Source organism: Rissa tridactyla, chromosome 6 (genome assembly GCF_028500815.1).
Source record: "Rissa tridactyla isolate bRisTri1 chromosome 6, bRisTri1.patW.cur.20221130, whole genome shotgun sequence".
Classification (NCBI taxonomy): Eukaryota; Metazoa; Chordata; class Aves; order Charadriiformes; family Laridae; genus Rissa; species Rissa tridactyla.
Window position 1 is genome coordinate 31,842,630 of NC_071471.1, and position 27,719 is coordinate 31,870,348.

Sequence of the window (27,719 nt, forward strand, 5' to 3'; positions counted from 1 at the left end):
GAAGAGTTGTGTTAACTCTGTAGTTGTCTTCCCTCTAAAAATCTGTTTGAAAGAAAAATCTAAATGCCTTGAGTAACTACTTTATTTAGATACTAAAGATAACCACTTCGGACTAAATTTTATTTGGCAATTACACTGGTAGCACAGTGCCTTTGCATTCAGCGGGGCAGAAGAGTTATTTAATCTTTACTGCAGTGCAAGAGCTCTGCATTTGGTGTTACAGCATTATTTGGTCTTCTACATCCAATTATCTTCACAACATGTGATAGCCTACAAGGGCATCTGACTCTTTCTTTTTTTAAAACAAGCAAACAATCAAAAAACCCCAGTATTTCCATGCTCTGTCTCTTTCTCTGGCTTAATGTTTTAGTCTAAATAAAGCATATCCTTGATGCAATGTATTTCTTTCTGAATATCTGCATGGACAGCCTGTTTAATTTTGTAAAAATAAATGATTATGGTCATCTGGTCTTGTTCCTGTAGTAAACCTCTGTAATTTCTGAACCAGTGCTGGCTGTTATCAGGGTCAGAAATGTATTTATCTGGGTCTAAATTCGAGTGTGGTTTAATGGTGTGACGGGGCTCTCACGCAGTTGCCTTTATCCTCAGGAGCAGACGTTTGTACACGTTTTGGAAGCGTCCCTCCGAGAGCCCCAGACTTCTCCTGTGGCCATGAGGAGTGCTCGCTTATGATGGCATTGCTCAGGTGTGGGTCAAAGGAGAGTTTGCTCCAAGAGCTGCCACGTGTTGCAAGTGTGCAGGGGAAGCTTGAGCAGGAGAACCTGAGGAGGCTGGCAGGGGATGTCTGTCCTCATGGTCTCGCTCGTGGGTGACCTTTGCACGGGTGTTTTTCATGTCCCACAAACATGACAAATGCTTCTTTCCCGCTAGTAACAGAAACTCATCACCATTGTGCTCAAGATGATACCCAAAAAGTTATTATGCTGATGGCGTGGGAAGTGTCTACGTGTTTAAAGTGTCTTTCTTCTTCTTTTCTCTGATTGCAGCCGATGTTTTCCGTTGCACCGAGCTTAGCCACCAACGCATCAGCCGCCTTCAACCCCTACCTGGGGCCTGTCTCCCCAGGCCTGGTCCCAGCAGAGATCCTGCCCACCGCCCCGATGCTGGTGACAGGGAACCCTGGTGTCCCGGTTCCTGCTGCTGCTGCCGCCGCTGCCCAAAAGCTGATGAGGACAGACAGGCTGGAGGTAGGAGCCGATATGTGTAGCTTATTCTCACAAGTCGTATCATTTATTATGTCTCCTAGACATAAAATGTTTTTCTTTTGAAAGAAAATAATGCAGGTTTCACTTCAGCCGATAATGTCGTATCTTGGTGATGGGTAAGGACAGGGAGTGACTGTGTGATCATACGCTAGGTTAATGCTTGTGGTTCTGCTTCAGGCCCTCCATTGCAGAAAGAAACGGAAATACTGAGTCCTTTGAGGAATGACTGCGGCAGCAGCAAGGGCGCCTCAAAACTTTTAGTATGTGACCAGAAGGTGTGAATGTGCAGGTTGCACGGGCATGGGTACTGACCACCAAGGCCGGGTGTAAGGGCAGAGAAGATGGCTTTCAGCCTCTCTCTTCCGCTCACTCTGGACAGATGGTGCCAGCAGTCCTCTGACAGCCTCCCGCACCCGGCTTATCAGCCTTGCTACAACCCTGACAAGTGTTAGTGCTCTCTAGCTGCTACTCTCCCTTGCCCTGAATCTTTCTTATCTGAAAGGCCTGACAGTGTTTTCGGCACCTTATTGGTGCTGCGGCAGTGTGGGCAGTGAGCCAGCGATGTGCCGTGGCTGCCATGTGCTTGAGGCATGCCTGTGAGTACAGCCGGCGAGCGCAGCCTGTGAGTACAGCCAGCAGGCGCAGCCAGTGAGCACAGCTGGCAAGTACAGCCAGTGGGCACATCAAGTGGGCACAGCCGGCGAGCATAGCTGGCGAGCCCAGTCTGTGAGCACAGCCAGTAGGCACAGCTGGCAAGTTCAGCCAGTGAGCACAATCTTTGAGCACAGCCGCAAGTGTAGCCTGCGCTTGGCAGCCCCAGTCAGGCCTGGTGGTTAACAGGCGGCAATGGGAGCGGCTGAACAGGCAGGGCGATCCGCTGTCACCCTGTTTGCCTGTTGGCCATGGACCTCCCACAGCCGGTGGTGCTCTCCCTGTCCAGCATGGCGGCAGCTTCAATCGGTGGTGGAGAGAGCCGAGCTGTGCCGTGCCCCGTCCCTGCAGCCCCAGCCCTCCTGCTCTGCCCTCAGCCCCCACCCCGGCAGCCAGTGCTCAGCACTAGCATTCCGTAGCCTTAGTGCAGTGGCAGGTCTCGGAGATCTGGTACTGCAACCTCTCCTCTGCATGGGGAGGGTGCGAAGGCTTGGAGGTGTTGGGGGTGGATGGGTTGGTCTGCTCTTGGATATGGTCCCTGAGCTCAGGGAGCATGATGGGAGGAGCAAGAAGGATCTCTGTTATAAAATTGAAAGTTGTAATTGTAATGCTTTTCTTTCTGCCTATGCATCTACCTTAACAGGGATTAATTCTCCTTACAAGGAAAATTAATTCCCTTTTCTTGGTTGCATCTGTGACTGACAAGCTGCCGCACAGAAGGCTGTGAGCTGGGTGGAGTGGAGGGTCATCTGACAGCAAGCATTTCCCGCTGCCGCTGTCACTATTCTCAGAGCTCACGTCACCACAGGTTCCCCTTCTGCGGGATCACATCATTTCTCTTTTTAGAGATGTTTTCTCTGAGGAAAGCGTTCCCCAAAGCGTGGTCAGGTTACAGGAGAGGCAGCCGCACCAAGCTGAGAGCTGGCGCACAGATGGCTGTTTCGAATCACCAAGGGATGTTTTTCCTTTGAGGACTCTATTTCACAGTGGATACCTGCCAGAGGTGGTTTAAAACCAAAATGCAATTAGATAAATTCATAAATAAATCATGCTAGATTGAGAAATGAGCACCGAGAGGAGGATGTCGGTGGCGGGGAGCCCTTTGGGTTGCAGCACCGAGGTTGGTTGCGGTGTTTGATCGTGCTTCCACCCATGCAGGGGCTACGGCACTGGTTAGCGATGCTGGGCACATGGGCTCAAAAGCTTTCTGTGTGTAAGCAGGAGCAGGACGTACCCGAAGTCCCCAAGCACCAGCTCTGCCCATGGCCAAGGAAGCGCATCTGTCAGTGGGAGCGCAAGAGGGGCTGCACCAGGGCAGCTCTTCATGTGGAGCCTCCAGGGCAGAGCTTGTGCTGGCCGGCAGACTGGAACCAAAGCTCACAGGGAGCTAGTGACATTTGTGACTTCAGTGGGCAGGATTTGGTCCTCTGGACATTTGTTTTCTCTTTATATAGCTATTTAGAGAAGTGCTACACTGCTGAGTCAAACTCTTCCACGTGAGAGGGAGTTGTAAGAGTGTTAACTCTCACAAAACACCCAGGGGCACAGTCTGCAGTAAAAAACATTTTTATTAATTAGGAAAAGCCACCAAAAAATCTGAAATCAGTAAAATTTTGTAAAAAGGCCAAGTGGTTTTGCTTTGAACTTGAGCAGAAAGGAAGATGATGGCCAAGTTGGGAACCTCTGAAAATAAATGCTGAGACTTAGAGGAATGCCTCTTTTGTCACCTTTCCTGGTGAAATGGCACTGTGCGGGGACTCCTCAGGGACCAGGTTTCGTTTGCTGCAGGAAACCACTGGCGGAGCAGGAGTGGGCCGGGTCCCTGTGCACTGGCCAAGCTCCCGCAGGGCAGCACCCCATGCTGGGGAGAGCCCTCAGCAGCGCTGGGGAGATGGCACCAGCCCTGCCGTGGGCTCAGCTTGGCACCAGTCCCGCTGTGGGCTCAGCTCGCAGCCAGAGTGTGGTCCAGCAGGTCGCTGCTTCTCAGCCAGGTTGTCCAATTGACCGACGTCCCAACTCGTCAGCACCCAGCAGCCTTCTCTGCCATAATTGCATTTATCTCAGTAGGCTCCGCTCTTCGGAGATGTCCTTGTCCTTGGAGGAGGGCTGTCCCAGCCCAGCCTTCCTACCAGGGCCTTTCCTTTGCTCTGCTCTAGCCATTACACCACACAGATAACTTCAAAATAACCCCTTCTTCTACCCTTCAAGCTGTTCAAGTTTTCTTTTTATTTTGAGTGGGATCAAGAGCACATCCAGGTTGACCTACTGACTGCAATTCCAACCACGCTGCTGTCTTACAAAATCAGTATCTGGCGGGGCAGGAGTTGTGTGTCTTTTCCTCCTCCTTTTTTCCCTTCAGCAAATGCAGTTTAAATAGCGAAATATCTAGGTGGGAAGTTAATTTGCCAGTGCTTTCCAGTGATTGGTCATTTAATCTGGAGTATCCAAATTTAGTATACAAATAGCAAATAAGCACATCATTTTTATGAACAGCGAAACATTTTAACATACTTTTTAGATTACACAAGTGCAGAACTGATTTGAAAGATTTTGCATGGTCTGGTTGCTACCTCTCAGAGAAGCCAACATACATCTACCTGCTCTTTAAGTGAGCTTATTGCTGTCTGTATTGTCATTTGTTATGTCACGATTAGAGAGCTTTATATGGCTTAGCTCGCTCTCCCTTGGAATGAACTGTCCTTGAGAAAAATAACCGCTATGATGTTAGCATCTAATCTTGGAATATGATTTGTTCTGCTTAGCATTTTAAATACTTATTTTCAAGAATGATGTACTCTGGTGTTAATGAAGTTAGCACACGTGTTCTGGGATACTGAATCAGGCTGTTCCACAACTAAAAGCTCTCATTACCTACACCTGGGGTGTTAAGGAAAGCAGGCAGGCAACACAAATCTGCCAGGCAGTGTACCTGGTCTCCTGAATTAATATGAATAGTTGTAAGATAAGGTTGGTAACTGTTATAGCAGTAAGCTTGATTTAATACATAGTTGGACTGCATCGCCTGTACAGATAGCATGCAGATGTTTGGGTGTCCAGTATGTTCAGCCACTCCCATAAGCAATCTGGATCTCAGCGTGGAAATTTAATGGGTTGAGGCTTTTCCACACACTCCTCTCCTGCCAGAAATAGCTTGAAGAGAAGTGTAGCTCTTCCAGTGAACTAGAAGAGAAGTGAGAAGGACAGGGAAGTGAGAGAGAAAGAAATTGCCTAACCGTTTTATTTAAAATGCATGTGTTTCCATTTGAATACCATCATTTCCTATGAGAAGTATTCAAGAATCAGGAATGACCCCAACTGAGCTGCTCTTTCCTGCTTGTTTCATATATACCATTTTTTTTCCAGAAAGAAGCAGCTTAGAAGTTTGTGGAGATTTTCAGGTCTTGGACAAGAGGGAAATCTGACCTAGCGGTGCCGTTTCTTTAAACATTCAGAACGTACTGGGTAGCAATATGCTCATTTTGATAAATTCTCTTCAATGCAGAGAAGGAGACGGGACTTGCTCAGGGAAGGGCAGGGATCTCAGCTCTGCTGTCCATGTCCCTCCAGCCAAAGCTCTGCCCGCTTTTGGGTGAGCAGCGTGGGACCTCTGCCGTGGCTGAGGTGACGTGGCCATTGTCACCCCACCAGGGTGGGCAACTTGAATCCCAGCGGGGCGATCAAAATAAACTCAGCCCAAAGTTAGAAAAAGTTAGGTGAATTACAATGAATCAGTAATATTGCAGCACTAATTCAGCGTTTTTTGCAGACAGGCTAGAGACGTACAGGAACCTCATTTTTTTCATGTTTCTTAACATACTGAGTTGAAAATTATGATACTAATTACAGGGCTATTAACAAATAACTAAATAAAAGCTCTCCAGATCTGAAAGACCAGACAGCATATCATGCTTCCGTGCCTCTCTTTACTCAGGCAGATGAATGATATATTACTGCATGCCTGTGGCAAAAAAATGACACCATTTTCAATGCTTGCTTTTAAATAAACAAGAGTTGGAAACATTCTTGGCTACCATCACAGTGGTTGTAAAGCCATTGCTGGTCACACTGATTAAAAGGACCAGCAGTATTATGGTTTGTGTCTGACTGCTGTAAACCATCGTTCAGAGATCTGTTAAGGAGCACTGAGCGAGCCATTCATTGCCTTATCTCAGCTACTGTCTGACAGCTCTGTCAAAATTTGCTCTGGACATGCCAAAGATTGTCTTTATCTGCCTATTTCAGTTTTCTGGTCATTCTTCTTTGGTTTTTAACTGTGATAAAACTAGCTTATCTGTGGATGCTTTTTATTTCTCCCTCTGTATATATAGATACTTTTATATATATATACATTATATATATATTTGTATATATCATCTTTGTGTTATTAATGGAGTAGTTCTTGCTTACATGTGGAGTGGGTTTGGGACCTTGGTTTTGTGGATCACCCATGAAAGACAAAGAGCAAAGAGAGTCAACTGACATTTATTGCATCCTTTTTCTTTATCTGCAGAGGAAAAGACTGCGGTTAACTTCTAGACTGCAAACAAATAATCAAAGGAAATTACCCATTTTTTTCCTATTTGGGAGGTCTGTGTTTGGCTGGAAGACACCCGTTTGTGGCCCAGAAAGTATTCCTAGATGATGAATGAGAGCGAGCCGTCCAGCACAGCTCTCTTGGAGAAGCAGTGACATGTCGGCTCCGTTGGGTGTATGCTTGAGAGCGAGGGGGCGAGAGATCAGGAGTCTCATGTGAGCAGGGATGGTGCCAGCACCCAACAGATACCAGAAGCAGACTTGTGGTTTTTGATGGCTTAAACCAGCTCCGCCTCCTTCCCCAGTCACTCCCAGTGTCGTGCTGGCTGGCAAAGTGGTCCATGCTGCTGCATGGGGAGTAGACCAGGGAAGGGATCTGGCTGCAGAATTACCTGGAAGGCAAGTGGTTATTTTCCAGGTGAGGAATTTGCCCAATCTGTTTCATGTGTGCTGCAAAAACAGTTCTGCAGGCACTGAGCCACGAGCAGTATGGCCACAGAGAGGAACAAGAGTAATGGAGGTGCCTGAACTGGCTCATTTGGCTCCGCTGCAAATACACATCCAGAGTCTGTTGCTGCATGGAAAAAGACTATAAATAGGGTCATGCTGGAATGACCCTGGAAAAATGGATGTTTCCTGTGAGTGGGTTCACAAATGGCATTGCTGTTGTCTCTTGGGGATGTCATTTCATAGGTCTTAGGTGATGGGCAGCTGGTACTTGAAGCCACACAGGGGTTAAAAAGGAGCTAGAGCCCTAGCACGGATGGAAACCAAGCAACAACCAAATTTGGTTTGTTGCAGGGATCAGAGCCAAGGCCCTTGAGGAAATTCTGATGATCCAAGCTCATGGGCACCCACCTTTAAAAGGAAATTCCATCCACCAAAGTGGTTTTATTTTTATACAAACTCATTTGTTTTTGTCCCTTTCTGTTTCCTATAGCCTTTGGAACACTAAAATGACAAAAACGCATTTTTGTTTGTGGTTTGTGAAGAGCTGACCATGAAAAGGACACACGTCATTTTTTAAACATAGGGTTTGCAAGGTGTGTGAAGAGGGGGCTGGGGCTTGTCGCACTGATGATGAAGCGAGTGTCTGCACTGCTGGCGGTGGCTGGAGGTGCGGGGGTCTGTGCCGGCTTGGGGCCGGGCAGCGGGGATACTGCAGGGGGATGCCCTCCAGCCAAGCAGGTTTCTTTGTGCAATTTCTGATTCCTTTGGCTTTGTTTGGCTCCTGTCAGGCAGCGGTGGTGTGACAGCGGGGCTGGTGACCGCTCTGGCTGCAGCCTCTGCTCTTTCCCGACGCGGGCAACCTTCCGCCAATCCACAGGGTGATCCTGGGCAGCCCGGGAGAGGCGGCCACCACTGCAGGTTTTGGATTGCCCTCTCGTGGCAGGCGCCTGGATTGTGAGGGCTGGTGTGGCACCGCACACCCCACCAGTGCAGCTTGCTCCCCGGCACCGGCACAAAGCGCCTGTCCAGTGGGGCTGCCCAGGGCAGCCACGCAGTCGTTCCCCTGGTACCACTGGCCAGTCACCTTAATTAACATCGAGCACTGCTAACTCGGGCACAGCCGATCCCGGTGGAGGCCAACCGCGACTGAGCACCGTGGTGCTTGGGGTATCTCTGTGAGCTAGCCACAGCACAATACTTCAGAAAACAGAAAAAGCCCTGGGGGGGGTCTAAGCGTGAGCCAAAATAAAACCTGCTGTGTGCTTCGCTCTTGATCCTGATGGGTTTTGATGCTCTTTGACATCAGAAGTGGGTTTAGAGAAGCCAGGTCCGTGCTGCCAGGGAGCTGAGCCCACCGTCCCACCACTGCTGTGCTCCTCCTGGGGCCAGGCACCCATCCTCACAACACTGGCAGACGTTCAGAAATCTTGACTGTGCTCCAAGCCATGCCCACAACACTCGTCAACCAAATTAAGCGACTTTCTTTTCCTGGTGTCGCAGGTATGTCGAGAGTACCAGCGTGGCAACTGCAACAGGGGAGAGAACGACTGCCGGTTCGCTCACCCCGCCGACAGCGCGATGATCGACACCAACGACAACACTGTCACTGTCTGCATGGATTACATCAAAGGGAGATGCTCACGGGAAAAGTGCAAATATTTTCACCCTCCTGCACACCTGCAAGCCAAGATCAAGGCTGCCCAGTACCAGGTTAACCAAGCTGCAGCTGCCCAGGCAGCAGCGACTGCAGCTGCCATGGTGAGTCTGCAGAACACCTCTAGAATAGAAGTACGTTAAGGAGAGATGATAATTGAGGTGTTAGCTGTTCTTGCTGGAGGGGGGGTGCGTGTGCGTGTGCTCGGGGATCCCACTCACGACACGGTGCGATGAGCTTTCTCAGCATGTGGTGCCAGATCTGCTCTTAAGTAGTTTCAGACCGTTAAGGTGTTTCACTAATTTTGCCTGCTGATGTACAGAGTATCTATATGTACATATATGTGTGCATACGTGTGTGCGTGTGTGTATGTGTGTGTGCATATATGTATATATAGTTTATTGTATGTTTGTGTGTGGGTAGATGTGTATCTATCTAGCTGCACAGATAGATAAACCTGTATTTCAGTTACCCTAAGTCTGTGTTTGTAGAGACTTAGTTTGAAGTGGATATAACTGCGTTAATGCTGTCCGTGGCCCACCTGCCCCGGCCCCCACCCGTGGGCTGTTGGCAGCTCTCGCAGGGCGCTAGAACAACCCCCGTAGCTGCAGCACCCAGATCTGGAACCTCTCCGGGGCTGGTTTCCCCACCCGGGGCGGCCAGCCCCCGGCGCAGGGCAGTGGTGGCACGTTGTCCCGTCTGCGGAGCCCCATGGGGTGTGGGAAGAGGCGCACGGCGGGCGCAGCGGCAGCGGCATGGCCGGCGGTGCAGGGCGGCCGGCGGGGTCTGGTGGCAGGGAGCCCCCTTTCCGCTCCTGTCCCGCCGCAAGCCCCACGCCTGCCCGCCGGCCCCCCGTGCATGCCTAGTCTTGTTACCGTTGTACACGGCATCCGGTGATTTGTTTTTATTTGTTTTTTCTCACCTACCCAAATGCACTGCTGCCCCCATGATGCACCTCTGCTTGCTGTTTATGTTAATGCGCTTGACCCCACTGGCCATTGCCATCATGTGCTCGCTGCCTGCTAATTAAGACTCAGTCGGCTGTCAAATCACTGAAGCGACCCCTCGAGGCAACCTTTGACCTGGTACTATGACCTTTCACCTTTTAGCTTGGCATGTAGCTGTATCGTAGAGTCAAGTTTGGGGTTAATGTCTAGAAATGGAATATCCCGGTTCCCCCTTCCCTGATCCCCGGCGAGGGGCGCAGGGGCGGCTGGGCCGGGCTGGACCGGGCTCCAGAGCGGGACCCTGCCACCCCCGCGCCCCCCGGCCCCCTCCCATCCCCTCCCCTTCCCTGTCCCCTGTGTCCCGTCCCCTCCCGAGGGTGCCGCGCGGGCGGCCGCGGCGCAGGGTGCGTTGGCATGGCTTCGTGGCGCGGAGGTGGCCCGGGGGTGCCGGCATGCGGCGCGCGCTCTGCATGCCCGGGCAGGCGCTGGGGCCGGGGAGTGGGTTGGCGCCAGCGGCCCTGCCATCCGCTCCGGACGGTGACTATTAACATCGCTTCTACGTGTTGATCCTCATGGAGCTAGCAGTGCTGCTTCCCCTACCCCAAGAGCCTTGCTCCTGACCAAAGCCCTGAAGCTTTACAGTAGCGTAATACCTACGCCGGTTCCTATAACGTACAGCTCCAACATGTTACCTGTGCCGCTGTAATGGTAGGCTACAGTAGTGCTCCCTCGTAAAGCTTTTACCTCGCCTTTTATTTGATAGTTAAGTCTGCTATGCTGCTTGCTTGCTCATGGATAAACATGGTGCTGCCTGGTTTTTTTGCCTTCTACTGATTTTTCTTTTTTCCTTTCTCTCTTTTCCTTGTCTTCTCCCTCCCTCCCGTCCTCCTCCACACCCCAACCTCCCACCCCCTTTTTTTTTTTTCTGTTTTTCTTTTTTTTACTGGACTTTATTTTTATACCCATCCACCATTCAGGGAATTCCTCAAGCTGTACTTCCCCCATTACCAAAGAGGCCTGCGCTTGAAAAAACCAATGGTGCCACTGCAGTCTTTAACACTGGTATTTTCCAATACCAGCAAGCTCTTGCCAACATGCAGTTACAGCAGCATACAGCCTTTCTCCCACCAGGTAAGTGCTTCTCGTTTGCCTTCTTCTGGGGAGGGGGAAGGGGGAATTCTGGAAAAAGTATCCGAGGAGATAACCGTGTGTTCCTGGTCGCAAATGCGTAGTGGGATTTGCGCTGCGGCCGCTGGTGCCGGGGCGGCTACTGCCAGGCGCAGGCAGCCTCTCTCCCTGCGGAGACGCTGCCGTGCCGGGGAGCCGCGGGCAGAGGAGGTGCTGACTGCAGGAAGGCTGGCTTCTCTCTGCTTCTCTCGGAAGCTGGGTGGGTGTTTTCCAGTCTAAGATAACAATCAGTGTCATGCTTTGTCAACCCGAATCAGAACTCAGAATCTCCTCTCTCGTTCCTCTTTGCCTCGATTAACTTCTCTTTGTTACACATCTCTTAAGCTGTTGTATTTGTTTCTCTCTGCTGTAAGACCCCTTTGCCTTCATGTGCTTAGCAACAGTTGTTCTGAGTCACACACTTGAAGGTTTCAATTTTAATTATGGTGCAGTGATCATAAAAGGCACAGGCAGGCAGTCTCGCAGATAAACTAATCATGAACCTACACAAGAAGTCAAGGTTTGGGCCTCTAGCACTAAGGCTTTAGGGCTGATTTTGGACTAAGCAGAACCAAGGTGCACTTGTTCTTACTGGCGTGATGAAATCTACGCTTGTCCTAGTGTAATTGCTGAAGAATTGATGACTGTACTATTTACAATAAGCAGAAATCCCTTCAGAGGACAAGTGATGGGACTTAAAGTTGTAATATATGTTTTGGTTCTGCAAACAACACTTCATGCAAAATTATCTATCTACTACGTCACATGAATTTATGCCTGTATTATGTATATGAACCCACATTGAAACAGCACTATCGTTCTAGGAGGTATGCAGTGGACGTCTGATAGATCTGTATTCAAAAAATTGGGAGGAGTCTGTGAGGACAGCCCTTCGTCACGCAGACTAGTTGATGACAGGGGAGAAAAGAAAATACAGCTATTCAATCTTTACAAAAAAAAATGTTAAGAATTTTATCCTAAACATTTTTTGGCAAGTATGTTCCCAGGAATTCATATAATGCCTTTTACCATTCTTTCTTGATCTGGCATACAACCAACACATATAATTTAAATGGCATAAAAAGCAGTTGTTTGATGTAGTACATTGTAATAGCTTACTTAGGTTCCAAAAATGCACTGCAACCACTAAAATATATTAGTAAAAGCATGTTGGAAAGCTTGTTGGAGTCAATAGTAAGACTCTGATTGAGTAAGCTTTAGGTCAGGTCTCTAGCCCACATACTAAAATTCATATAAAAATGCTTATGAGTTCACAGTCCTTCCTGTAGATATTAAACAATTTCACAGATTTGTTTTGGCAAAGCATAACAGTACATAATTAGTAAACACACAATTTTCCAGCTCCCATTAAATCAGCGAGGGACTGGGTGATTTCTGGAAGAACTCGAGCTGCTTTGAATCATGTCCTTTGAACTTAGAAGCTGAGGTTATGGTTCGTGTGCGTCAGACCTCGTTTGCCCTACATCTCTGAGACCTTTCATGTCGGCACCTACACACAACCTGCCTCAGCTCTTCCTCCAGCAAATCTATACTGAAACCTACAGCAGCTTGTGCAGTGGTTCTTGATGCTTCATTTGACCTTTCTTGACCAATGAAGTTTAGCATATGTTAAACAAGAAAAGCAAAGGATTTTTTAGCATGAGCTACTATAAATTCACTTTTGTATTTTGCAGATAGTGGCAGTCTGAGCTTTCCAGTAATCCAGTACTTTTCTGAAAGTTTGAAAACTATTTGCCACCTTGCCCTTTTTAGTTTTCCCCACTTAAAATTAACTAGCATCAGTCCTGTTTGCGTGTAGTCATCTGGAAATAGAGCTTCTCTGTCAGTCCCTAAGAACTGATGGGAGAGCATAGAGTGTGGATGCCCTCAGCTCCACTGCTATGGAGCAGAGGCAGGTTAATTCAGTGGGTCTGAATTAAAGTGACATTTTTCAGGTTCAGGCGCCCAAAGCGTAATTACTCATATGTGTTCTTAGTTGCTTCAGCTGCAGCGTACGAAAATGCAGCAGGTCTAGAGGGCAGGACACACAGAACCTACACAGAGCCAGTGTGTGCCCCTGTGGAGGATCTTGGCTGGACCCTCCTCTCTGCAGGGCATTTCACTCTTCATGTTTCACCCTTGAGAGTTTCCCACTCATGTTCCAGACAAACCCAGATACCTCTTCTAAATTGCCAGGCGTAATTCTGGCTGCCTGTATGCAAGGGCATGTGAAAGCAAATAAAGGGATCATCCGTGCCAGGGATGGACACTGGCACTCCAGCACACTTTAAATGATTACATGCTCTTAGATACTCATCTCACCACTCTCAAATAAAGCACAGATCTTTGCACAGCTCCCTTGTTGGGGTATCCCAGAAACCTTGGCTGCTGGAAGCTGTCCCCAGACTGAGAGGCGAGTCTGAGAGGCGTTGCAAGAAAGAGCTGGGAATGCTTGTGGTGCTGGATAGTTGAAATAAGTGGAGTTAGTCTCCCAAATGAGGAGGCTCTGCACGACTTAATAGATGTTCCCAGCTTGTTCTGGTACTTTGGTCCTGGCTGCCGACTCTTGACACCCTGTCAGACTGGCACGCAAACGTTTCGCTGTGGGGCTGTGAACTTGCAGAGCACCGATTACTTGGCGTTCACCACTTGTGCACGTGCTCTTTGTTCTGCGGTAACTGTGAGCTGGCTGGGGGTCTGTTTGTACGTACAGATAGAGAGCTCCTATGTGCAACTAGATGAAATTCCTGCCCTGGTGCTTGTTACCATCCTGTGCCTCGGCTCACTGTCTCCTCAGTTGTGTGTATACAGCTGTTCCTGGCCTTGGTGTGTCAACCAGGTGACCAGAACAGTCTTTGAGAAGCGTAATCCTCCCGAAAGAAAGGGGTCATCTTTACAGGATACTCCCAGGAGCTGTTGTCCTGATGCACCCGCAAGGGGCAGAATTGCAGCAGGGCAGCAGAACCACCTCGCCAGCCACGGCAAGGCTTCAGCCACCTCTGCTGTTAAGTTAGTGCATTGCATATTTATTTAGTTACTGCAGCTTCAGCTCCAGAGAGCTTCCTTGCTCACGGTTGGGACTCACTCAGTGCACAGATGCTTTCCTAAAGCAGTGTCTGTGTAAGCACCTTCCTCCATGGGCTTCTGGGTCCATGTAAAAGCCCTGCTCTCCTCTAAAATGGTAGGCAGGGAAAGATCAGGCACAACTCTTCACCTCGACAGGAGCGCTCATGCTGTCTATGGCAATATTTTTAATTAGGATTTAGTAGATCAGACAGACTAAATAGGCTGAGGGGAATAATTCGATGGATAGAAGAGAAAAAAATGCTTAGAACACCAGTAAACCTAGAGTATTTATGAAAATAGCTTTATTCCACTGCAGAAATAATCTGGTTGTGAAGTTGTGATCAGTTAACTGAGCACCTCCTTGAATTAAAATTCTGCCTTGTGCTGAAAAGCTAGGGAACATTTGAAACTGCACATTTATTATTCATGCATTCTCATTAGTCAGTCAAAGCTTCTGAAGTCAAGATGAGTATTAAGGTCACAGCAAAAATGATTTTTATTACTGGTAAGAGGGTCATACAGCATTATGTCTCCATATTTGCAAGTTATTGCACCCTAGCTAGTATTTTCATTTCTGCCTTATGTTCATTTGCTTCAATTCCCTTTCAAAACTGTGTGCGCTGGTTATAATATTAATGATGATAACTCAGGCTAAAATTTTGAGCTGAAAAGCTTCGGAGTCATTATGAAAATCTAACTCGTCTTTAGCAAGTAGACCTAATTATGCATGGAATGATGTAATATTCCAAATCTAAGGAAGTATGTACAACCTTATAAATAGGGCACTTCTGCAGAGACAGAACTCAAAGGTTCTTCTGTGTAACCTCATTAACACCATAAAGATGTCATAAGAGGGACCGAGAAAGCAGTTTTTACTTACTATTTGCAATTGATAGCCAAATTTTGCTCCATTTTTTAATCTTGCAAGTGGTCCCATTGAATTCAGTCATGATTCGTGAATGGGGAAGTCAGAAAAGCTACCTTCTTTTATTTAACCGTTCTTTGTGAGTATTTTCGGTCTCTTCCATCACCCAGAAATAGAAGAGTAATTAGGAAACATGATTATGCCCTTTTCTTTGCAGCCTTGCAGATAGAGGGATGACAGCGAATGACCTTGTCCCCCAGCAGTAATTATACTGACTGACTTTTCCCTGCTTAGTTAAATGCTCTTGAGATTGTGCAAGGCACTACAATGCCTGGCAGCAGCTAAAACAATTTCCTGTCCCCCGTTACGGTCACGTAATGTCAAGGAAGCAGCATTGCCGTGGCTCCCACTGCCAGTCTTCGAGAATAGGTTTCCATTTCCACTGCAATCCCTGTTCCTAGATTTCAGTGTTTATTTCAGTTTCTGCTGTGTCAGGCATGATTAGTGGTGTCAATAAATGTTAATTCATTAAATAAAAGAGTAAATTCATTATTAAAAATGGATATTCTGAAATACCAGTGTGTCTTTATCATATGGGAAGCAAAACTAGAAGATTCTGAATTCAGTCTGGTGGAAGGGATTTTGCTACGTAAAGTAAACAGAATTACCAGCTTAGCGGTAGTTAAAGAAAGTACGATAATGTTCCTAAAAACACCATACTGCTGTCGGCTCTCTAGTTGCAGGGCAGAATTCACCAGGCGCTGTCACTTTAATTATTTTCGTATAGCCTAAAGAGAGTTGCAGGTTGTGAGCCCAGGCCCCAGCAGCTTAAAATACATCCTGTAGTGTAGCAAAAAGCGCTGAACAAGTATTCTTAGGCGCTGCCATGAGCTGCAAAGGAGACTTCAGCTCTTCAGTCACTCCTCTGACCTGCGTATTAAGCAAAGAGACCAGAGGACAGTCAGGATCACTTCCTACAGATATGAGGGGCTCATACAGATATGCTGAAAGTCCTACATGCCAAATTCACCTGGGGTTTGCCTATATATTACCTAACTATTGGAGCAGCCAGATTGTGGATAACGAAGCAGTGCAGATCAAGCCGTGGCTCTCTCCAGCCCACCGGCGAAGGTCCCCAGCTGAAGAGGCTGCCCCAGCAGGAGGGGAGAGCTTCGCTCGCCTCTCCCCATCCTCGGCCCCGGAGAGAACCAGCTCCTGCAGGGAAAGTGCTCGGCAGTGCTGGTCCCACGCTCCGTCTGGCCCGGTGTCCCCGTGTCCCAGCGGGGGTGGACCTCAGCTACCCGTAGGCAGGTGCAACGTTAAAGCATTTAAAGTATAATCTGAGGAAGCCAGGGTAAGGACCATTACAAAGCTTATGTCAAAAGGCAAAAAGATCGAAAAGAGTTTTAAAATAAAGCTGAAGAAGCTTTTCCTAGCCATGCTAATATTCCACAGTGCTACAAAGGCAAACACTCTATACCAGCACACAGTTCGATCGGCTCTCTCCCCTTCACTGAAGACTAGTTCTAATGGATCACTGTGCTATTGTATGGTTTGATTGTGCTGACAGTTACATGCCACTGTTCCCATAATAACAATTTTTCTTCTTTGTTCAAATGAAATTTCTAATTACACGTGTGATGGGTTGTTTTAATTCTTTTCCCTTTCCAAATCCACCTTCCTGTTGCAATGCATGATGGGCAGGCTCAATATTGTGCATGACACCCGCTACAAGTGTTGGTAGGTGCCAGCTTTGTTTCTTGATTATCTTAAACCTGTGGTGCAGCTCACGGACCCTCAAAATCCACTGCTAGATTTTAACTTAGAGCTCTCGTGCCAATCCATCTCCCTTAGCCTCCTGCACTAACACCTGTCAATTAAATGCAGTCGTTTTATTTAATTGACACGGACACATAGACGTTGTTAATTTTGTACAGCAGTTGTTTGAATTGCACATTGTTCCTTGGTGGATTTTGATTGGACTATGAGTTCCAGTGTTTAGAAACTATCTTGTGTTAAATAACGACTGTATCTTACTGTAGCCACATAGACGTATACTGTCCTTCAACAAGATTAATTTTTGTTTGCAGTAAATATTTGGGTTGAATTTTTAAAAGACAAAAATTTGTAAATATAAGGGCATTTAAAATTCTTCTGTTGATTTTTGTATTGAAATGGTTAAGCTTGTTTGTGTCGATTTTCTTGATTTGATGGTAACAAGCATTTTCCCCTTTTTTTCTCTTTCATTTCCCTCCCCTCTTTCTCCCTGGAATGTTGTCCTGCTTTGCACTGTGATTGCATGTCACGCGCTGGCAATGATGTCTCGGGCTTTTTGCTGTGATAAATACCATGCTCAATTATCCTCCCACATGTCGCTCTGGTTCCCATACTGCTACACTCTTCTGTATGTTTGCTTATATGATTTTCCTTCCGAAAGTTCCCATGGTGCACGGTGCTACGCCAGCCACTGTGTCTGCAGCAACAACATCTGCCACAAGTGTTCCCTTCGCTGCAACAGCCACAGCCAACCAGGTTTGCTAATTTACAGCTTTGTTCCTTACAGACAACTTGAAATCGGTGCTTTTAATGAGCATGGGGGTTTTGATTTTACCTCTTGTTGGCCTACACATTCTCTCTAAGACCTGCAGCACAGCTTAATAAGCCTTTATCCATGCTCAAAAGGCGCTGCAGTTCCATTTCTGATGCTAAAAATAATTGATAATGGAGTTTCTGACTCAGTCTTAACATTTACGGGCTGTGCTGCTTAGTTCTGCTCTCCGAGATGTAAAGAGAAAGGGATAATAAACGGAACCCATTATTTATTTCTATTTCTGTGAAGCCGACAGTTCCTTTTAGTGCAGAACTCCAGCGAAAGCCAGTACAACCTTTGTGCAGAGGGGCTGCAGGATCAGAATTCTAACAGACTGTATTGAGCAGTCTGAACATGTTCTGACTCTCCTTTTCCAAGAGCAAAACAAAATCATTTGAGCATGGGCCACACAGAAATTTCTTTTACACCTTTGTTTCAGCTTGTGATTCTGCTAGGAAAGGGCCGATTACTTGTTGCGGTAGCCAAGCTTCAGTTAGGAAATGTCCATTAGAATCCGGTTTTATTTCTAAATAGCTGCCCCGATTGTTGCTGTGTTCTGTATGTATTTCAGGAAAAAACGAATAATGCTTTACTAAGTAATTGACTAAAAGTCTTCCCGGAAAAGCCAGACACAATGCTGTGAAGGCAAGCACCGGCAGCCGGGTGCACTGCCGTCCCAACACGGACCAGCTGGAGCTGCACCTGAGAACAGAACGTGGCCAGTTGGTTTTATCTAGCAAGGCCGCCAAAAATGCAGGTTTCTGTAGTACATCCGGCTGCAAGTGCAACAGGAAAAACTTTTAAAAGACCCTCATCTATCTTTTATGAAAACAATTGATTTTTTGAGATACGCTAGGAAGTTAGAATTGCCGTACGTCATGAAACCATCAGTTCTGGCCTAAGATGCAGGTATTACTCTCGACTCAGTGGGAATCACGCATGTGCCTTTTAGAAAAGGGAACTCAGCATTTTCTTTAGCATTTTGCAGGTGTGGTTCTGTACGTGGCATTAATCCCGAGGATAAATGTCAGCTTTTAAGGCAGGCTCACCCGATATATCAGCTCCCTAAGTCCTTAGAACTAACTCCCTAAGTAATTTCAAAATCCCGCCATAAATCCGTCAGGTTTGCCGCTGCAGTTGGACGTTAAGCAGCAAAGCCCTTGCCCTGCCGCACCTGCACCTCCGTGCTTGGGGTTGATCCCGCTGTGCGAGGGGCTGAGGCGCCTCTGGCAGAGCCGAGAGCCCCTGGTCTTGTCACCAGGGCCGCACTGCCACAGGGGCACCAAGTACTGCGGGCTCTCGCAAGAGTGAGTCCAGAGTCTTTGGCTTCGAGCCTTTCCACCTTTGCCTGTTGAGCACTACCATTTTGTACTACGCCCAGCTGTACGTTCTTTGTTAACCTGTCTGCTTACTGATCTCTCAAAAATATTATTCCAAAAATTACACTCTTGCAGTGATATATAGGCGTGCACATCCCCAGTCTCAAAAGGGACCTGGATATTTTACGATTCCAAAAAATACTCAGGTTAGTCTACTTGAGAAGTTGCGCTTTCTGCTCTTGAGAAATGTTTGCTGAATGACCATGTCACTCACAGATTTAAACTAGCGTTAAGAATTACTTTGTGCTTTGGAAAGCTAGTTTATAGGTAGGATTACCTCTACATACGCATCACCTAAGCAAGCAACCATCCGTATGCCCAAAGTATCTTAATATTGTAATTTTTTGTACCATTCAATTAATTTAAGTGTCTCTCCATCCTCCGTAAGTCCAGAGACTTCTGAGAATAAGCCAAGCCACAGAAAAACATTATTTTTTAAAATCACCTCTGTCTAAATAACCATGCACTTTCCCAAATAGATTGCAGGGAAACTTTCTGTTGTGGAATCTGATCATTTCATGCGTATCCTCCCTGGAGCCTCATAACACACTTAGTAAAGTACTGCAGCCAAACCTCAATATATACATATATAATGAATATATGTATATACAATGTGAGCAATGCTGAAATTATTTAATGCCACACGATGCAATGTGCATGCATGCCGAAAGTCTTAAGATCTGGCCCTCCATCTTCATTGACTGGTGTTGAAGGTCCTTGGTATGTTCCGACAGCACTATCCCTGATGCTTCTACACAGTTGGGTGCAACAGCCTGTCCTGCAGCAGTAGGAAAAAATGGTATGAGAAGCTTCATTCTGCTTGAAGCACATTTCTGTACAAGTTGGCGGTGTTGTGGAGTTGTGTGGAGTTGCTAGGGGAGGAGAGGGCACAAGGGGTGGAAAAACCAACAGCGAGACCTATAAGCAGTTTAGTTAAGAGGAAACCTCCCTGCTCCCTCTCTTGTGTGGATTAACAGGTCAGCCTTAGCATCCATCAGGAAAAAGCCCTTTCAGGTGCAACAGCCGTTTGTGATGATATAAATCAATTTTGTGTCATACGCCCCAGCATGTTTCCCTGTTTGTGGGCATGGTTGCTCCCTCCAGCTGGACTGCTGGGCCTGTCTGTAATGGAAGGTTCTCCCGGTTCCTCCAGCACCTGCATGCCGTGGTGCTGCTCGGGCTTGCTCCCCGGGGCTTCAGCCCAGGCACAGGGGATGCAGAATAGAAGTTTCTTATTTCTGCTGCTGGTAATCTACTCTGATTTTAATACTTCTTTTTTTTTTTTTTTTTTAAATGCGAAGATGAGTTGATGGGACACTTCAAGAGAGCTATGTACTGAATTCTGTTTACGCAGACGAACATTTTGAGAATTGTTTCACTGCTTTGGGGAGTCTTAGCTTTTCAGCTGACCCACCATGATGCCCGCAGCAGCCGTGGGAAGAGCAGGCAGCTCTTCTCGACAGCGGATTTTCACCAGCCGTGAAAATCAAGCTCAGGGCATCTTGGGTTTGGCATTCAAAAACCAAGACAGTGAAAGCAGTGAACACTTCACAAAATCAGACTGAAACAAGGCCACTGTAGAATTTATCGTTTTAAATGATAACGCTGAAAGCACAGAATGTTGTGTAGGCCAACAAAAAGGGCTATTTTCAATTACTGCACTGCATGACTTTTGTAGATTTTAACTTCTCTTGTTTTCCTAAACAACCAATAATACTTATTTATATTTGTCAAGTAGTACTTAACACAATGTTTTCCAGTTTAAGTTGCTGTTGTAGCACTTCAGTTGACTTTAACTTATAGTTACAATATAAAATCCACCAACTGATAGCTGATCCTCACTTTTCCAAACTTATGTTCTATAGCAAAATGCTGTGTCTCTAGGTTGGCTCATTGCGCTTGTTATTCATTGTTTAAATTTTTTACCTATAGATACCCATAATATCTGCCGAACATCTGACTAGCCACAAGTATGTTACACAGATGTAGACATTTTGTCATCAAACAGTAAGTTCCCAATGTGTTGTTGCTTGCAGTTTTCTTACCTTTGTGTGTGCATAATTTGTCTTTTTCAGAGACAGAATGTTTTTATTTTCTTTCTAAGAATAATAGGATATGGGGGAAGAGGCTCTGAACTCCACTGACGTGCCATTCTTCTCTAAGCGGAGATCCCATAGTTAGCAGTGACCACGTGAGCTAGTGTATTGGACCAGTGTCAGTATTAGTTTGTACATATCCATCTAGCAAAATCAGAGAGTCTAAAATTAGAGTTTTACTTTTTGTTTGTAAAGGATGCTGGCATCGGCACTGATGGGAGCCGAGGGCCAGGTCTAGGAGGGAGGTGGTTACATTCTGTCTTTAGAAAGAACTAATTTTAAGTCTCCCTATTTGGAAAGCCAGCATCTCTAAAAATACAGGTTTAGTCATCTGCCTAGCTGAAGCCTGATTTCTCCTGAACGCAGGTTGTCAGACCACGATGTGTTATATACAGTATTTTCCTGGCGTGGGTGGTGTGGCAAGGAGCAGTCCCACAGTGCAGGCGCAGCTCCTGCCTGCACTGTGGTGGTGTGAACGGCGACTGCAGGCGGTGTCTGTCAGCTTTTCATACCGTAACCTTTCACCCTGCGTAGTTTGAAATCTAGGTTTGTGTGCCTGAGCTTGAGAGATATTTTTCCCCTCTATCTTCCTATGAGCGAGCTGCAGTTTCCAGCCTGTCACTAAATTCCCTGTTGTCATTGAGACCACCTGCAGCGCATCACCTCCCCTAGGGCGGCTTGTCAATTTGTGTTCCCGTTCTCTCCCTTGCGCTCTGTTTCTGCTGTGTTTTTTGTTGAATGGCTCAGCCATAATGGAATTATTACTTAGGGTGAGGATTAACTGATTTACCACAGTGCGTTTATAATAATAGTTATTCCTTTCAGCTGAGCGTAAACGGTGTTAAGCTGCTTGAGTGACTGAGGTGGGATGCCTCTAGTCTGCAGCCTAAGCTTGCCAGCAGGCATCCCTCCACAGTCCCCTGGGGCTGGGGTAAAAATTACCTTGGAAATTTATGGCCCAGATTTCTAAGGATGTTTAAGTGCCTCTCAGGTTTCGGTTGGGTTCCCGGGTGTTAGAGGGCAGCAGGGGCTTGGGAAGGGAGAGTGGCACGGGGCTGCTGGGCAGTGCTCACACAGCACTGTGGGGGAGCTGCCTCCCAGGGTCTGGGCTCTGGAAACCGTGCCCCAAATTCTGATCCCACGGCTGGAGGCTTGGGAACAGCGGAAAGCCTGTGCATTGTGCACTGCTGTCGCCTGCAGAATTGGGGTGTAAAGTGAACCTCTGCTGCAAGAACGTTCCCGAGGTGAAATCCCGCAGGGGTTTGGGTCCAGGCTTCCCCGATACTTGGTGGTGGATATCCCTGCTCCAAATGCAAAGCTTGGGCTGATGTGGTGCGAACAAGAAGTTCTGACTGTGTTGAAAATGCCTTCTCTTTTTTTCCTTTCTAGATCATAACTAAAGAGAAAAGGACAGTGTGTTTGGGTTGCGAAGAGGACAAGCGCATTAGCCATAATGTACATACCGTCAAGCAACACTCGGAAACTCCCTCAGCAGTAAGACATCCACACATTGCATGTTAGCGAGATGAAACAAGAACTTGGAAATCCACTGCACACTGTTGCCTATATACTTTGTACATTTAATTGATATTTGTGCTGAGGTGATCTTATTGTCTAAAAACTACAACATTGTCTATCTTTTCTAGCACAGAAGTATGCATATGGATTTGAATATGCATATGTAGTCTATTTCCTACATAATCATGTATGTCACCTTGAAAAGACAGATGATGTTGTAACCATAAATCTATTATGTATTGGTACGTCTGTAGACCAAGATATAATTTTTTAAAGTAAGTTTATTTCTTTCAAGGTTTACAAATAACAAAGGTGCACCTTGTATTTAAAATTGCCATTATAGATGAGAGCGTGCATGCACAGTAATTTTTGTTTAAGAGTAATATTTTTAATGTAATAGATTGTAAGAAGTGGTAAGAGAGGTATCTGACAGAGATGAATGTGCCAAGCAAAACCACAACTGTGTATATTTTAAAGCACATCAATGGCTTTAAATACCATGTTGTTAAGGATTCTCATGAAGTGCCATAGACTGTACATCCGATTAGAGTATTATTTCTGCAGTGTTATTTTCAGAACCACATTTTCACTTACTTTATTAGTACTAATCAGTCGAAGGGCACCATTCTGTTTCAAACCAAAGCTGTCTCAGAAATGGCCAACTATTCCTTACAGTACCAGTAGACAGCACAAGACCGATACTCTAGCCGTACAAATTAACCCATACTGGACAGATATATATATAACCTATTTTAAGGCATTGTAGTGTAATATTTATGCATATTTTACTGTATAACATGATATACGAAAGGGAAAAGCCATTTCTGAGACACAGTAGGAAATGTTTGAGGAACTTCTTTTGCTTCTATTTATAGCCTCTGTCAAAAGTCAAAAGGACTATAAATGTTTTGCAGAGATGGGTTTCGCTTTTACTTCATCAAAGTCACGCTTTACATGGTGACTCTAAACAAAGACAAAAGAAGCACTGACATCATCAGATGCATGACAAACCAAAATATGAAAAAACGGAGATGTTAATTAGCGTAGAAATTGGGTGGGTTAAATACTTGGGTGAGTTTTATATGTGATTTTTTTTGTTCAGATTAACTGCTTATAGCCTTAGAAAGCCTTTACAAAATAAAATAAAAAACAAAAAAAAAAAAAACAAAAAAAAAAACAAAAAACAAAAAACAAAAAAATAGATGTGCATTCAAGTTTTAAGAATGGATTCATCCAAAGGAATTCCTTTTTGTGGTTTGGATGTTGCAGCTAGTAAAGGATATTTTTGCTCTGTTCAGCAAAGTGCTGAAGTGGGGGCCAGGTCACTGGTAGCGTAGCGTGGAGTGGAAGAAGCGGGAGTTCGGTTGTAGAACTCTCCATACTTCCAAGTTTACTGCGAGTTTTTATGCCTGAGAGAGATGCTTTATAGTATAAGAATGATGTGTTGATTTTACTGATTGTACTGTACATCTATTAAAGCCTTAGATTATTACATTACGGGTTAAAACCCATACCAATGTAATTTCAATCGTGTTAAGAAAGTATAGGTGACTTCACATGTTATTGTAGTTACTTAACATTATAGAATATTACTTATTTTTTCTTGTTAAAAGTGTAGTTTTTATTTCTTACATTTATTAGATTGTTTTCATTTTCTATTACCAGTTGAATACCATTTCAGTTTATAGAATTTTGTTTTATTAGAGTTTACTGATGACTTTTTCAAAATACAAAAAAAAAGGTAGTTTTCTTCATAACATACTCAGTTTTGAATTTACATGTAGTGTCATATGAGTATTCGTATTATTGTTAACAAAATGATTTATATTTTACTGATTTAATATTACAATGTAAGAATGTCAGTCATTGTTAGTTCTTGTCTAGTTTTCATTAAAAGAACAAAGATCTTTTATATGGATATCTTATAATTATATAATCATTGCTAAGTAAGAAGTTAAGTTGTTGCTATCGCAACAATCCTGGCAGACAATTGAGTAATATTTTGATGATTTATTTTGTTTGTAATTAGTTATTATGAGAAAATCTAGTTCCTAGATATTAGAATAAAATTTATTTTCTACTGTATCCATTTCAAATGTTAAAATATTGTTTAAATATTTTTTGAAATCCCTGAATATCAGGCCTTGTTATAAATAAGCTGCATAATCAATAGATCAAGGGACTTTTTGTTGATAATCCAAATACTCAAAGTTTACGTAACAAGAATTATAGTGTGTGTGTGCAAACTCTTGAGGGTTGATTATGCTGCAGTTTAGCATGTGGGAACGTATAGAGAGAAGGTTGACTTTTTGCACTTCTGTATATAGTCAAAAAAGAGAGAAAACTGTATAATAGTAAGATCTTATTTTGAATAAAAATGTCTATAATTACAAGGAGTTTTGTTAAGGCTAATAAAATGACAGGCTGAACAAAATTGCTTGCAAAAGTGGCACAGAGTTAGCACTCCATACCCCTTCGAAAAAGTTGCTTTGCTTTATGTGGACAGCTTGTAGTTTGCCAGGATTTTTTCAGCTGGAAAGATATGCCATCCTTCCAAGATCTCATGACTGACAAAAGCTCCACTGGTTCAAATCTGCCTGAAAATCATTAAGAAAAAAAAAAAAAGAAAAAAAAAAAGAAAAAAAAGCAGGTACTTCAGACCATCAAGGTGAAATCATGGATCAAATATTCCGTACATTATTCAAAAACTACTGCATGTTTAAAGTATCAAAAAATATATTAAAGATATATGCTATTCAAACCAGTTTCTGACAATTTCAGTGGTTTATTGTTCACAAAAAAAAAAAAAGATTCTTCAAAACAAATACTGACTTTCACAAAAGAGTTAAATCATGAACAGGCAAACCAAACAGCACACCGTAGCTGTAGTTGTTATGTGATTATTTTTTATTGCTGTAGTGGTCCTGTTCTTTTAGCAGGTGAAAAAAAAAACCAAACCAAACCCTGGGAAATTTTACCGTTTTAATGGAAAGTGTTCGAGAAACCTTGTCATTATCTATGCCAAAGCTGGAAAGAAGTGATTAGACCATTACTTTATCTGATCTCTCCAGTACTCACGCTGAATAATTAATGAAGTTGCACTTATTTGCAACCCCGCAACTTTCATCTGCTGAAAGGACAGATGTGCTTGGTTTTACTATTATGTAATCACAGACTTACTTTTTGCTTGTAGTTGCTCCAAATTATGTACTCTGTCCTGGGCTGCAATTTGTTTTTATGCTTATTTTATTATTACTGCTATAGTTGACCTTGCTGTATGGAAAAAATAAAGTGAAATTGCCCTAATAAAAAATTCTCTTTCTTAATTATGTTTTTCTATATCAGGTTAAAAAGCGCGCCGCTTTCTTTAGGACACGTTTTTCATTTTCTCTGCGTGTTTGTTTGGCCGGAAGGACATCACTTACTTGTGGAAAAAACCCTCCATGCTGCTATTGGGGTTTTTCCTTCAACAGTGCGTGGTATGTTAAATATACACGACATATATTAAGAAGGCGAAGTATACATGGTGTTAAATCCAGAGGATAAATATAAAGCAGCAGGATTCCATAGATCCAGACCAAGCTGTTGTTACCCTCTTGTGGCAATACTTCCGAGATGCAGGTAGAAGAAGGGTCTGTGTCTGCAGCCAGGGGGTGGCAGACCCATGAGGGAGCCCCGTTTCCACGCGTGACGGTGGAAATCAGAATTACTGACCAAAAAATCATGGGTTTAATTTGGAAAAGGAAACACGTGGGAACACTTGTTTTCCAGGAGGATTTCAGGTGTCTCCTGTGTTTGCTAGCGCAGCCTGCGAGACCTCACGGAAGAGCTCGCATGTCGGAGGCCGCATTACTGCCTCCATTTCTCAGCCCAGCACATCAGGAGGTCCCTGTGGGCTGAACACCCCGCTCCTTTGCGCTGCGTTTGCATCCGTGCTTGCGATGACACCGGCAGTTTAATCTATCGTTGCATTTAGCTGCCAAGTTAAAAAATAATGTGTCAAGCAGCGCAAATGTTCTAAATTAGCAAAAATAGCACAACTTTATTCTCCTCTCTAAGCAATGAATGCGGCCATGGATACCGTGGTTAATCAGACAGCTCCAAGTAATTATCGGTTAGTGCTCCCGTGACCGAAGTCTGACTGGAGGCTGCTCGGGGTTCCCGTCCCTGTCCCCGCGGGAGGTGGGTGTCCCCCAGGACCCTCTGTCGCACGGGGGCGGTGCCGGGGGCTCAGCCTGCAGCCACTGGTGAGTGGGTACGGAGCGGCAGCGCTGCCCACAGCGGGGCTCTCGCCGGGGAGCCGGGAGACAATAAATCCACTGGGATGCTGAGGGGAGCCACGAGAAGGAGCTCCTGCCAAAGCGGCGTCGGCACCGCGCCGGACGGGGCTGGGATGGTGACAACCGCGGGAGCAATAATAACAGCTATGTTAAGACCAAAAAGAAAAGAATTTTGTTTGAAGTGATCCGCGTGTGTCTGCAGCTGAGATGCTTTCTGAAATGAGGGAAGGATTCTCAGCCTTGGGGGAAGGAGGAGCAGAACCCTCCTGCAGCAGCCTGGCTCGGGGCAGCTGGGGACTGGGGACAAACCTGTCCCCGGGCACCGCTGCCCTCCCGGGCCCTGCGCGGCCCCGTTCTCCCACGGGATCCCCGCGGAGGGGTCAGCCCTGCCGAGAGGCACTGGGACAGGGCCTGTGGCAGCCGGAGAGGAGCAGTCACCGTCCCGCCTTTTTCTCGGCGGAGTTAGTAAAGGAGTTTGCGTGATTTGTGATGAGAACAGGGAATGGTGTCAGGAAGAAGGAAACAGAATAATTCTGGGGGTCTTTTTGCACCCAGATATTCGTTGTGATTAAAAAAAACCAATGTCGTGCCCATACAGAGCTGATGACACCACTTTTTGTGGTCCAGGCGGCGGCATCACGTGACACCTCAGCGCTGAGGAGAGATGCTGGGTCAGGCACGGCTCTGCCCTCCGCCAGTGCCCAGGGACACACAGCGAGATGTGGGGCTGGGGAGGGTGGCACGGGCAGCCTGTACCCCCACCGCAGCACTGCACTGTGCCGGGGGGTGCAGCAACCCAGCACAGCATCTGCTCCTGCCACCCCCGAGCCACAGGTTTGGAGAATTGCACAGGTGCCCGCGGTGGTGCTGCGTGGCCCTGAGGGGGGGATAATGATGGGGCTCAGCTGGGGGTAAAGGGCTGGAGGCAGCAGAGAGTCGTGGCTGCAGGAGGGAGCTGGGACCTCTGGCAGTGCAGGTAGGAGCTGGTTGCTGCTGGGGTGGGCATGGCTTGGGGTCCTTGGGGGGACGTTCTCCAGGACACAGCTTTTGCAGCCTTGGAAGGGCACCAGCACTGGGCAGACCTTGCCCTGGTGCTTGCCCTGAGGGCTCGGTGCCAGGTCCACTCGGCCAAGGTCCAGCCCAGTCCGTCTGGTTTCTGGCTCACGGTGCAGAGTGGTGGTGGGGCTGCAGTGCCATGGGATTCCCATGGGCTTTATGCCTCTGTCGTGGCTCTGAGAGTGAGTGATGAAAAGTGCGTGCTGATAACAGGTCCTTGATACTGCTTTTAAGGAGTTAA

The 27,719-nt window shown here is 46.0% G+C and overlaps 1 protein-coding gene across 19 annotated transcripts in view; it reads left to right on the forward strand.

The window, feature by feature from the left end:
* MBNL1 (muscleblind like splicing regulator 1) overlaps positions 1–25,455 on the forward strand; it is a 112,974-nt gene extending 87,519 nt beyond the window's left edge. For 12 of the 19 annotated variants that reach the window (XM_054206532.1, XM_054206529.1, XM_054206545.1 and 9 more), the window contains 8 exons: positions 1,008–1,208; positions 8,361–8,618; positions 9,546–9,599; positions 10,439–10,592; positions 16,264–16,299; positions 16,997–17,091; positions 20,461–20,535; positions 22,014–25,455. In XM_054206532.1, the coding sequence (XP_054062507.1) occupies positions 1,008–1,208; positions 8,361–8,618; positions 9,546–9,599; positions 10,439–10,592; positions 16,264–16,299; positions 16,997–17,091; positions 20,461–20,517 (855 nt within the window). In that variant the 3' untranslated portion in view covers positions 20,518–20,535; positions 22,014–25,455. The remainder of the gene's footprint in view (positions 1–1,007; positions 1,209–8,360; positions 8,619–9,545; positions 9,600–10,438; positions 10,593–16,263; positions 16,300–16,996; positions 17,092–20,460; positions 20,536–22,013) is intronic. The other 7 variants (XM_054206544.1, XM_054206536.1, XM_054206535.1 and 4 more) reach the window with 6 other exon arrangements.
* Positions 25,456–27,719: the final 2,264 nt, after the last annotated feature.